The following is a 12,813-nucleotide window of genomic DNA, read 5'->3' on the forward strand; positions in this document are numbered from 1 at the left end:
CCAAGGAGGCTCTGAAACAGTAGTGATGTGATTAGAACTCACATTTATTGAGGCAGGTGCCTTCTCAGTGCTTTGTATTCTCTTTTTCAGGTAACAGTCACCCTGGGAGGTTAGTACTATGGGCATTCCCATTGCACAGCTTAAGAAACAGGCTCAGGGAAGCTGAGACTCTGTATGAGTCAATCTGATTCTAGAACCTAAATTTCTAATCTCAGTCCTTCAGAGATGAATGGAGCACAAACATGAAATGGTTGGGAGGAAGCAGCCTGCACGCTGTACCGAGGGAGTGATGGAACTGGGGAAGATGCCAGAGGATTTGATTTTAGTGGGAGAATGACGCTGTTGACCAGATGAATTCAGGATGAGGGGTTTTGAGGAATGAGATAAAGCTAGAGGGCTCCTGAATGACCCCCCCAATCCTACCAATGTGAGAGCACGCACTATGAGCTAGAGCAACGAATGGGAAGCCTGGTGTCCTCCCAGGTCTTCAGAGTAGGCTCCCCACACCCCACTGCCCGAAAGCTGAGGTGCATCTCAGGATGCCATTCCATTCACTGATTTAGAAGTTTGCATGTGTTCAACCTTCACCAAACTGCTCCTTGCTCCCAAAGGCACTGAAGGTAGATTTCTGGTAGTGGGGTCATTTTCTACTGAAAAAAACTTAAAAAAAAAAATATGTACCTCTCATACTAAGGAAAAAACTGATTTAATTTGGCACGTACTTATTTCTCTGCATGTTTTTCTGTTAGCAGTCATAGTGAGGCAGCATGAGTACAGGAATAGTTACCTCTGGGGGAGTCCTTGGGCAAGGTACTTGTCTTCACCAGTTTCCTGTCTGTGAAATGATAGGATACCACCCATCTCAGGGGACTCCTGTGAACAGCACACTGATAGTGGTGCTATTAGATCCATGGTGCTGTCCATGCCCCCCTAACTTCTATGAAAATGCATCTGCCCACGTCCTTACCAAAATCCAAGAGGGTTGGGCAGCTATACTCTGCCTCCTAGGAACTCCCATGGCCTCACAGCCACCCCACCTTGAGCATGGTCAACACTGAGGTGCTGGGGCTGTGGTGAAGAGGGATCCAGGCAGTCACAAACGCTTGGCTCTATGATGTAGCCTTCATTCCCTCAGCAAGGAGTGCCCATTGCTAGATACAGACAGAGACCCTAGGCCAGTTTCTGCTGGCCAGCTTCCCAAGGACATGACCCAAGGTGATGAGGTGATATCTTCACTGTGCACCTAAGTGGGGACCAGTTCTCAGGTCACTGGCCAGGTGAAGGCCAGAAACCCAAGGATTTCACACAGCCCAGGCAGGTGGTTCCGGCTACCACGATGCTAATTAGTCAACTGCAAGTTCCCATTCCCTGTCTCCTCTCCTCTGCTTTCCCCCTACTTTCCTGCCCTCTTCACATAGTGGCACTAGTGAGCCCCTGCACTCTAGGTATTAAGAGCAACCGCCCCAAGATAAAGTGAGCCCTTCTGTACTCACATATAAAAAGATGACAGGACACACAGGAAATAATCCTTTTCTAAATCAATACAATTTCTCAAATTTATTTTTTCTTAAAGAAGTACTTCTAATCTCTGTCAAAAGGGAGGTGAGGAAAGGTCCTCCCTCCCTTGTAAACACTGAAATACAGATCTGAGAAACCGGGGTCGACACACACAAAAAGTGCATTTTACAAAATATCAACTAAAATATATTTTACATGAATTATGCTTCCATTGAAATTCTACCAGCTGCATTTTCAGGTTCGAAAAAATATTTCAACATCTAAGAGATTTCAAAAGCATTTAAGTTCTGGGCAGCAGACCCTGGGAGGAGGGGCCTTGATCTCTCTCCTGCTGGGTGAGGCTAGGCTCCTTGGCAGCAAGGGCCCAGCACCCTGGGAATGAACAGGCTCCACGGCTGGCTCTCCAAAGTCCCCACAGCCACTCTACCAACCTCTCCTACTGCACACCCCCCAGCCCCAGACTGATACCTTCCTCCAAACAGCTTATTCCATACAAGGGAACCTGAGTCCCTTCTCTTCGGGTTTGGGCTTCCCATGTAAATTTACCTCTGAAGCCTCCAGGCCCCCCTCATCCCAATGACCATGTAGGAGTGGCCCGTTTTCTCAAGGACAACACAGCGACAGGCTTGCTGGAAGTACTCAGCATTCACTTCCACCTTCTTCTGCAGACCCTGCCTGACTGTCCTCATCCGGTGCCATCTGCTTAGCCTGCTGGGTGTCTGCCCCTCTCTGGGGGAAGACGACCCAGTGCTACCCTCCTTGGCTCCTGCTCCCCAAGGGTATGTGCCCTGTGGAAGTGCTCAAGAGCAGGTTCCCAGCACCAGGCCCAAGCCACATGGGGCTCCTCTCCTCCCTACCATGCTCCTCTTTGGTACAAATAGGAAAGAACCAGGCTGTTCTAGCCCCCTTGCAGAGAACCCCAGGGCCAGGGCCTAGTCCTGGCCAGGACGACAAGGAGCTGAGCCTCCTAATTTACTCTGGGGGAGCAGCATGAGGTGAAGACAGGGCCCCTGGGCAACAGGAACAAACTGGAAATTCAGTCTTTAGTTCCTAGAGTGGCTGCAGCTCAGCAGGTCTGTGAACTGATACAGTGTTGATTCTCGCTGGGATGTAAATTAGTGCAATCTACAAAAGACTAAAGGGTCAGGGGTGGCAGGGCAAGGGGAGCCACAGCACTCCTTTGGTTTGATTTCAGGTGGGTGTGGCTTGAAGAGTCCTGTGTGAAGTTCTGCAAGAGGTTTCCTAGAACCTCCAAGTATAAGGCAAGAGAAAGTCTTCAATAAATCAGGTAGCAATTTTTCTTGCCCCCTGCCCCCCCACCCCCTCCCAGCTCCCTTCTGCCCTCCCAGACATGATAAACAGCATGTTGATCAGTTAACTTCTGGGAAGCCAGACCTGCTGGGTGGCCCCTCACCAGGAGGTGAACAGGAAGCTGACTCCCACAAGTGGGCCACACCCATGACAATGAGGGCCAGGTAACTTGTCCCAGCACCAAGGGCTACTGCAGGGGCCAAGGAGGAAAACCAGGGAAAGGCCCCAAATCCAGGAATAGGAAGTCGATGCTCTGGAAACCAGACTCTGGCTCTCTATGCCTTAAAGGAATGGGCTCAGAGCTATACTAGAATCTGAAAGAGCCTGGTCCTAGGCTGATAGGGAAGCAGTGGGTCACAGTGGGTGAGGTAAAGCTGGCTCCCATTCCCTCTTGAAGAGCCCAGGGGAGGCTAAAGAAAGGTCTGTTGGGCCTGGTTCCTGAAAGACCTCCCCCCACCCCCCCGGGCCCCATGCCCCTCTGGCTTGGCTCAGCATCAGGGAAGACTGCTTCTTCAGGAGTCTCCACCCACGGACCACAGAGAGGTACCCTGGGCCAAGCTGAGGGCTATGATGCTTTTCTTATATCCTGGCCTCCCCTTCCCTCCCCTGGGGCCCAAACTCATAGGGACCCCTGCCCTCCCCCCAAGAGAACCACAGGCCAGCAACCTCAGGCCCCTGTGGCCCCTTAACCAAGTGCTGTGCTTCAAGCAGTGCCCCCTGCCCTGAGCCCCAACTTGCCCATGGGCAGCCCCAGTGTGGGCAGGAGGCAGCTACTGGGGGTTCTTGAGGATGCGGCCGTGGCGGAAGTCATAGACGTGGCGGCAAAGAAACACCAGCTCAGGGTCCGTATCTTCCGGCACTGTGCGGTGTGGTGGGGTGGAGTAGTCCGCAGAGGGGGGCACCAGTGCTGTCTTTCGGCTGGGGAGGCCCTCACCTCGGCGCTTGGCCATGGCACAGAATCTGCGACGACATACCGTCCACTGTCTTTATCAAAACCACCTTTGCAGGAATTCCAATTCCTTCTCTGGACAGGTCCAGAGAGTGAGAATGTCTCGTCTCCTCCTATCCCTGCAACGGCTTGTGTTGCCTCCATCCCTGTCCTAGGGGTTACACCCTCTCTGCCAACTGCCAGTTTACCTTCTCTGTCACTGGGGAACCACACCTGCTAGAGCCTCCCTCTTGACCACCTGCCAATTCTTGATTTTCTCCAAGAGCAGTACAATAACCCCGACTCTGCCCAACCATTCTACCTCAGACAGGCAACAATTTATTTTCTTCTAAAAAAAAATCAAATAGTAAAAGCAGGCTGTAAGGAAGAAAGTTCTGGGAGGTAAGGCTCAGTAAGATCCCTTTGAGGGTCATAGGCAGCCCACAAACAGCCCTGGGGGATCTGAGGGGAGAGGCTAGCCAGAGGCACAGGGCACCACCCACCTGCAGTATTCAGCAAAGGTCAGCACGTAGCATTTTTCCTCAATGCAGGCCACACTGTTCTGGTCCTGATGTCTTGATGCAAAGACTTCATTCTGCAAAGGCTCAAAGGCATGGAGCAGGAGGAGATCAGTTACCAAGGTTGGAAACATCTAACTCCAGGAACAAGGTGGATATTAACCCCCCTGAGACTCCTGACCTAACTCCAACTAGTGCTTAGAAAGCCAGAGAGCTTCCCAGAAATGTGAGTCTAACTGCTTGCCACCTGTCACCCCAAGGCATTCCTCCCAGGTTCCATGCTACTCTGGAGAAGCCAGGTGCCTCCTCCAGCCGGTCATTAGTTTCCTGACCCCCACCCCTGCCTGCCCAGCCAGCCCAGGGGAGGAGAGAAGAGTTGATCAAAGTCTACTGGAAAGTCCCAGTGAGGGAGACCAGAGTAAAAGGGAGTCCGGACTGGGGAGAAGGGACCACACCCTGGGGGCATTACTACTCTTAGCACACCACTGGGTAGAGTACTAAGAGGTATTAGGAGTCCTTTTCCATCTCCCTCTCGTGCTGCAGACATTATCAAAGGGGACTAGGTGTGCAGCTTCACCTCCCCTTTCCTGTCACCAGGAGGATACATCTACTTGCTCCCATTCTGGCAGCCCCTGCCCTCAAAGGCTCCTTTTTTGCCCCCCTTTCAAGACTGAGTACTATTTCCTTTGAAACATGAACCAGGGCACGGTTGGGAAAAGAGGCTGAAACCTCTTCTCCAGGCCCTTCTCCAGGCTCTCTGACATCACAGGTAACAAGTCTAGGGACTTGACTGCCCATAGCTGCCCTTCCCAAACCACCTTCTTATGCCACGACCTCACCCCTCTGCCACCCCTGCATTCCCCTACCCATTTGCCAGGCAGCTCACCTCGTGCATGCTGGGACTGCGGCCTCCCTGTAAGTGCTCTGGTCTGTAATACCACAGAAGACTCATCATCAGCTCTCCTGGGGGTCAAGAGAAGCAATCATGACTTGAGCTGGCAACCCCAGAGTTACTTAGGCAGGCAAGTTGGCCACCTGCCCTGGAGGCTCATCCATCTCTAATGCTGGGCCAATCCTGCAGGTTCCAACCACCCGAGTCCTCTGTCTCAGGCCAAGCCTGGCATTCTGTGGCCTGGAATGCTATTAAGCATGGAGGAAGAAGAGGGGAAAAGCACTGACAGGTGAGGAAGGGGGACAGGTGTCCAGGTCCTTGTGACTGGAAAGGTTAATGAGCTGATGCAATCCAGTTACAAGGCCGCCTGCTGCCCTCCGCAAAAGATAGACCCTGGCTAAGTAGAAGACAGACTGTGCCAAGAACAGTGCTAGGTCAGACTTCAGACAGGGGGTACCTGATTCGGGGTTCTCCCAGAGAGCAGAGATCTTGGCCACATAAGGTGTGGATGTCTTTCGTGGGCCTGACTTGAGGAGGACGGTATCCCGAACTCGGATGGTCTCTCCATGCCGCTCTACTGCCTGGTAGCTCTTTCGGATGGCTGGTTCCGGTTCATCCTGAGCAACAAACCAATGATACAAACAGGCTTGTAAGGCCCCACTCAAAATGAAGATGGAGGGAGGGAACAAATGACACCCTCTCTCTATTTTCCTCAGGGCAATAAAAACCACTACGAATGGGAAACTGCAGAAGGAATTTACATGTTGGCCCCTTCTCCCTAAGCCTGGCTTTCAGGGGCATGATGGGATGGGGGTCCTCATGGTTGGAGAAAGGATAAGAAATGGGAACAAGGGTGGGAAAGTGGCCCAAAGCTTCTTGGGCTGCATTCTTGACCACCATACCCCAACAGCTGGCTCTCTCACTCCGAACTCTCAACACTGGGGAGGTCCTCAGGCTTCCTAATGGGACAGTCTAGGTTTGACCCTTAAATCACCACTGCCAAGTGGCATAGCCTTGGGCAAATTACTTAATCTAAGCCTCAGTTTCCTCATCTGTGAATTGAGGATAATTACAGGAACACAGGGTACATACCTCATAGGGTAGCGGTGAGGATGAAAGCAGATAATGCATGCAAAGTGCTTAGCTTGCTTCTGACACCTAAGAAGTGCTCAATAAATTTTAGCTGACATTCTTTTCATCATCCCAGATGGTTCTGTATCACTGATTTTCTCTGCCTAATCTCAATTTCCCCTATACAAATTTATCCAAAAAGCCTCCACAAAAGTCCATTTTATAATCCAGGACAGAAGGAACAGCATGAGAAGGAATGAGAGATGAAGACACTTCAGAGAGCCCCTCTGAGTGTCAGTGACAGAGATGGTAGCCACCAGCTGTGACTGTATGCGTGCCCTGACCTCCCCAAGGTGGACAGTATAGGATCAGTAGGGGCTGGGGGAGCAGGCTGGGCCAGCATACTTGGTTCCTGGAGCACAAATGAACTGGAGCCCCTTGTCACTTCGCACTATAGCTAGAGCTGGGGTTCCTGGGATCCGCATATCTCACTACAGGTCCTATGTCCTCAATGCCACACCCATTCTACCCATCAGCTAAGAGCTGACACTCACCAAGACATAGACAGCCTTTTCACAAGCAGCTCCAACAGGAACCCAACCATTAGTGCGGCGGCGTCGACGGCGGCGAGGGCGTGGGCGCTGGACACGTGGTTGCTTGGGGTGACTTGGCCTGCGGGCAGCCTTGCTCCTCACAGTGTGCCTACAGCTGGAACCTGTACGCAGACCTGACTTGGAGCCACTAGGAGGCTTGGCGCTCTGAGGGCATGCACGGGCTACTGTCTGGGGCTCCGAGGTGGGTGTCTGAAGATGAGGGACAGGCTCTGCTGCAGGTGGCACGCTGGGCACAGGGCACCCCAGGAGGGGGTGGGCAGGTGAGGCTGGGTGGCCAGCTTCCGGGAGAGGAAATTCCAGCTGGCCCAGGGACCTGCAGCCTTCTGGAAAAAGGAGAGAGGGAGTCAGGGCAGATAAGGACAAACAGTAACCTCCCCCAAGCTCTTCAGAGTCTGCTCCTAATTCTAAGTGGCAGGTGGGTCAGATTGGGGGCCTTTAAGGTGGACCATCAGAGTGACTAGCCAAGGGTGTTTCTTGACCTTGGAGACTGGCTCACAGACATCTCCATTTCTCTTTCTAGCTTGAAAGAAGGGGGTGGGTAATGGGAACAGCTTCTCTAGCTTTGATTTAACCTTCTCCAAGGCTTCCATAGTGCTTAGGAGCAGGGGAGCTGGAATCAGACAGCCGAGGATATGATTCCCAGACCTGACACTGATTCGCTATGTAACATCAGGCCAAGTTACTTTACCTTTCGGCGCTTTGCAATGGAAATAGTAGTTGCAACTATCATGTAGTCTGTCCTGAGTTGTTTTTTTTTTTTTTAAATTGGTGCATTAACTCATCTCAACCTTATAACAACCCTATTCCCGTTTTACAATTAAGAAAAATGAGACATGTAGTAGTTACTGGCTTGTCCCACAGTCACGTGGCTAGGGAAGTGGAGAACATTTCGCTCCAAGCAGTTTGGTTCTACAGTCTATGTTCAATTACATGCCATGTGGGCTCCCATATGTGAAGTGCTTTAGAACAGTGCCTAGCACATGGTGTTTACTGGTGTAAACACCAGGGGCAAGTGGGTAAGAGTCTTGGATCTCACGGGTTGTGTGTCTAGATTTGGAGAGTGATACAAAAGAGGAGGAAAAGCCCAGGAAGAAGCCTGTTCTCATTTCCTAGAGCTCCAACTCACGCCAGAATCTGAAAACCAGTCTGGCCAGTCAACTGGTCTATAAAGTTGTTTTATAGACCCCTATAAGGAGGACTGTGGGGGAGGGGAGAGCCCTGGGAAGGCCTGGCCCCTCATTTCACCACAAGCAAGGCAGATTTGCCGACCAGGATGGCTCTGGTCACCTCATTTCTACCAGGAAGCCTAGAAGGGAGCCCAAAGAGGCATGTGAGGACACTCCTGCCAATTTGAGAGTACAGCACAAGCCTCTCAGGTGTCTAGGTCTTGCCAGGAAGGCGGACACCAAAGCCACAGGCCCTGAGAGCACCGTCTGTGCCAGGGAACTCTGTCTGTTCTCAGAGTGTACCCACCCATCCACCCCTAGCAAAGTGATGCTAACTCTGGGCACTACTTCTCTTTCAAAGCCTGTATGGCTAGGAAGAAGCCGTCCTACTACAGGTGGCACCAGCTACTGGATCTGGTAACCCCCCCACTCTTTCCCATGAATGCTTACCTTTTGCCAGTATGCAGATGGTCTGGGCTCCTGAAAGTAAGGAATTCTAGCTTTCCTTGAGGAGGGCAGAAGGGACATGGGAAGATCTTGGCAAAAACCCTAATTTCAATATCTAACTTACTACTCAACAGTCTAAGACTGGGCACGGCATCCCAATGGAGAGAAACAAACAGCCTTCCCTACCCCTTCTACTACCACAATGCTACCTACCTACCTACCTGCCTGCCAGGCCAAGAAAACTCCACAGACAGCAGGAACAGAAGAGGGCTGTTAAGAGCTAAACATGGGCCCACTTCCTGGGAGTGCTCCTAGGCCTGGGGTACAAAATGAGGGGAGTCCTCCCCTCTCAAAGCCCCCTACCTTCTCTGCAGTACCTAAACCCCAAGGAGCCTCACCTTGTTCCACGACCCAACCTCTTAGAACACCATGTCTCAGAGACTCCCTGGTACATCCCACCCCCAGGAAGGCTTACCTGCTGCAAAAGGCATTTTGTAGGAACAGCCGCCACAGGTAGTGCCGATGTGGGTAAGAGAAGGGGGTAACATTTCACAGATGCTGTAGCCATTCACTCCAGCTTCCCCACTGGAGCAGTAGCGAGAGCTCCAAGGAGGGTGCTGGAAAGGGGTGCCTGTGGGCACTGGTCTCGGGGCCAAGAGGAGCCCTTCGGTAGGTGCCGCCACTGGGGACAGCTTACCCTCAGGGAGCATGGGGCAGGGAGAATAGCCCCCACACTGCAGCCCATCTTGGCAGTATAGGTAGACGCTGCCTAGTGCAGTGAGCTCAGGCCGACCACACAGGCCGCTGTAGTCGGCAGGGTTGCCAGGCATCGGCAGGAGGGACAGCTGGGGTGTGGGAAAAGAGGGTTGATGCAGTTCCTGCTTGGGGGCAGGTGACTCCTCTCCTGGGCGCCCAGGCTCCGGCTTCAGGGCTGCTTGCCCACCCATCAGCAGAGGCAGATGGGGGCGTAGACCCAAGGGGCTCTCCAGAGCCTGGCTCAGAGGCTGCCGGTAAGGTGGCTGGCTGGATGGCCCACGAGGGGTGGCGGATAGCCATGGCTCCTCGGGGCACCCTTGCCAGCCTAGTGGACCTACAGCCTCCCCGGAGTTGGGTCCCTGCCGAACCTTGGGATAGTTCTTGCCATTGACCTTGGCCCACTTTGGCCTTGGGGCCTTCAGTGTTGGTGGCTCAGTGGAGCGCCCATCTACTTCTGGGTGGGCACGAGGTGGCCGCAGGGGTAGCTCCCGCTCCTGGCTCAGCTTTAGGAAAGCAGCTGCATTCAGGCTGGCCAGTCTCTTGGGAGCTAGGTCACCATCTCGACGGCTACCTTCATCTGGTGCTGGCTCTGGGGACAGGTCCCGACTTCCTCCGCCGAGGTCCCTCAGCCGGGGCCGTTTCTTGGAGGAAGACCAGCCCCCAGTGGCCCGGTCACGGTCCCGGCTGCGGTGGGGGTCTCCCCCTCGGCTACGTCGGCTGCCCACCAGGCTGCTCGTGTCCTCCCGCTCCAGCAGCAAGTTATTAAGGGCCTCGGCGTTTAGGGAGGCCAGGCGTCGCTTGCGGGGCTGGGTGAGGCCAGTGTCTTCACTGGAAGGGGCTGGGCTAGGGGACTTGGGCAGGTCAGGGGGCAGCTCATCAGCTTCATCTGCACTCCGTGGTCCGGCCACATTCTCCAGGCGGGTCAGCAGCACTTTGCAGGCCTTGGGCTTCTCAGGAACCAAGGGGCGCTTACGCAGAGGGTAGTTCTTGCGGCGCCCTGTGAGGTGCCCTGGGCTCTCAGGCATTCCTGGCTCCATACCTTCCGCCTCCTGCTCCATGCTGTTGCCTTCCATCTGCAGGGGCTCCTGGCGGCCAGTGGGGCCAGAACTCAACAAGGGAAGGGACTTCCTCCGAGTGTGTGTCATGGATTATAGCCAATCTGTAAGACAGAAGGCAGGTAATGAGAGAAGCTCACTCTGCCTGCTTTCTCCCCGACTGCAGCCCATCCAGCCCTACCTGTAGTATCTCTGGCCTATCTTCATCCCATCTCCAGCCTGGATTTTCTTGGGAGTGCAAAGGTCCAATGGGGTCAGGGTACTGGCAGCTGTGTAAGGACTAACTGCCTTGCTCTTCTTTTAGCCTAGGGCCCCTTGAACTAAAGCTTTAGAGAGCCTAAAGAGCAATGCAGACCCCAAGGTCAGAAGACAGAAGAAGCTGGGGGTAAAACTCTTGGTTCTCTCTTGCTGTTCTTCTCCCACTACATACTCATCACAGGCCGGGAGGAGGCTCTGAAGACACCCAGCCAGAACGGGGGCTTGGGTGGTGGGAGCCTATTTATTCCTTCAAAAATATTACCAACCCTCCTCCCTCATCTTGCGGCTTCTGAGATTGGCCACAGGATGAAAGGAGGACAGTATGGAGGTGAGATGAGGAACCTGCCTGTTGGGCTGCAGAGGAGGCAAAGTCCAGCCTGTGATGACGACCTGCCCAGCATGTACAGCAGGACAGTTATACCTGGGACTTGCTAGAAAAGACCCAGAAGGGTGAAGGCCTGGCTTTGAGGAGCCCGTGGTCAAAGGAGGTCTCAGCCAGGGCTAGGAGCCAGACCCAGCTTTATTCATGGGATTCCAGAAGAGGGCAGCCTAAATAGTGCCAGTGCCTGGGGAAGGGATGTAGGTAAAGCTGGGGCTAGCATTTCTGGATAGGAAACCCAGGGGCCATACTCTACATGAGGTACATCTTTAACGTCCCACCAGCCACAAAGAGTTGGGAAAAGGAAATATGAGAGAGAAGAACTCGGGCCTAACCAGGGGCTGCCTTGTTAGTCCTGCTCTATTCCTCAGGTCTCCCTCTTAGTAGGCAATAATTCCAGGCAGGAGCCAGAATGGCAGCGGTGCTAGGAAACCCAGAGCCCCTGACAGAAAATAATCATAACCAGGCATCATCCCCTACTTTGCATCCCACCCCTGCCACACACAAACCACCAACATACACCTGGGGTGCCTGCCCTTTACCTCTTCCCCATCCTGAATGAGAGAGGCCAGAGCTGGCTGTACGCTAGAAGCTGATATAGCCAAGGCAGTGATGAACTGGGGGTGGGGTAGATTGGTGGCCAGAGACTACTGAGCTCTTCACTCTACCTACTCTACCACCCAAAGCAAGGTGCTGCCAAATAAGGTACCAGAGGTGGCTGGTACCCTGTGGACCACCCCCCACCCCCAAGCAGGCCCAGGCTTTCCAGCTTAATTTCCCCACTGCTATTGTTATTCACACTCACTTTACCCAAGGAGCCGAGAGCAGTCCTGCTGGGCCAGGTTTAACCCTGAAAATCCCAGGCCTGAGGGCTCCCAGGGATTCCAGAGCCCTTCCCAGCTAGGTCCTGTGGCCTTGGGCCAGTGGCTGGGGTCACTGGCTACCTTCTTTCCTGAGACGTGCTGCAATAGTTGAGACAGAATGCTCGGAAAACCAGGATGAGGGCAGTGTGGGTGTCCCTCACTCCTGAGAGGGGACGTGGAAAACTGGAAAAGGGAGGCAGCGTGCCAGGCGTTGCTCTGGCCTCTGGCCCCATGCAGGGACCTGCCACTACCCAGAGACCAGGCCCCAGGCAAGACACAGAGTCACAGAAGGTAAATCCATTCATTCCTAAAGCACAGAGAGAACTCCTAAAAAATCCCAGGCATCTGCTAGGTTCCCTAAGATTCCAGCTTCTAATCAAGGTGACCACCCATCCCTGCTTGCTCAGCATACTAATGAGCAATGCATCCTTTCACTCTCAAAAGCATCCCAGTTGCTTACAACCCACAGGCCCTTTTCTCAAATGCAGGGCACCCCTGTGCTGGAAGTGGAGGAGCAGCGACAAGAATCCTATCTGTACTTCCTAGGAAAGCCTAGGCCCAGACCTTCCCCAAAGGGCCTGAAGATGGAGAAGAGTGAACAGATCACACATCTGAGCAGAGGTCAAAGCCCCTCGACAGGCCCCAAGCTATCAGGAGTCAGGCGTAGGAATGGCTGGAGGCCAAGGCTGAGATCACCTGGGCTTGTGGCCTTTAAGGACACAGGAACAGAACAAGGAGGGGGTGGACAGGGAAAAGAGGTTTCCGGCCCAGTAAGTAAAAGCGCAAAAGAGCTCTTAGCTTGGGTTGACTGGCCTGCTCCCCTGCACACAGTTTTCTAGTGGACTAGCTTCATGGATGGATGGTCCTGGGATTCTGGAACACTTGCCCCCTACTCAGTCCTTCCCTCAAAACATGCAGAAGGTCTCAAGCAGGAAGAGGTTGAGAGGGGAGCCTTCTACTTTCAGAAGCTTGGCTTGAGAACCTGGGAATTTGTTCCCAGTAGAGTATCTCTCTTTCATCTCCCATTCAGCCCTCTA

The 12,813-nt window shown here is 53.4% G+C and overlaps 1 protein-coding gene across 6 annotated transcripts in view; it reads right to left on the bottom strand.

The window, feature by feature from the left end:
* Nucleotides 1-1,529: 1,529 nt before the first annotated feature.
* BAHD1 (bromo adjacent homology domain containing 1) overlaps nt 1,530-12,813 on the bottom strand; it is a 39,961-nt gene continuing 28,677 nt past the window's right edge. For 4 of the 6 annotated variants that reach the window (XM_039843893.1, XM_039843890.1, XM_039843892.1 and 1 more), the window contains exons 2-7: nt 8,941-10,380; nt 6,793-7,175; nt 5,625-5,784; nt 5,162-5,238; nt 4,261-4,361; nt 2,974-3,789 (exon numbers count right to left, since the gene is read on the bottom strand). In XM_039843893.1, coding sequence (XP_039699827.1) covers nt 3,600-3,789; nt 4,261-4,361; nt 5,162-5,238; nt 5,625-5,784; nt 6,793-7,175; nt 8,941-10,366 — 2,337 coding nt within the window. In that variant the 5' untranslated portion in view covers nt 10,367-10,380 and the 3' untranslated portion in view covers nt 2,974-3,599. Of the gene's footprint in view, nt 3,790-4,260; nt 4,362-5,161; nt 5,239-5,624; nt 5,785-6,792; nt 7,176-8,940; nt 10,381-12,813 lie in introns of all 6 variants that reach the window. The other 2 variants (XM_039843889.1, XM_039843894.1) reach the window with 2 other exon arrangements.

The sequence above is a fragment of the Pteropus medius genome, unplaced genomic scaffold (assembly GCF_902729225.1).
Source record: "Pteropus medius unplaced genomic scaffold, Ma_sr-lr_union100, whole genome shotgun sequence".
Lineage (NCBI taxonomy): Eukaryota > Metazoa > Chordata > Mammalia > Chiroptera > Pteropodidae > Pteropus > Pteropus medius.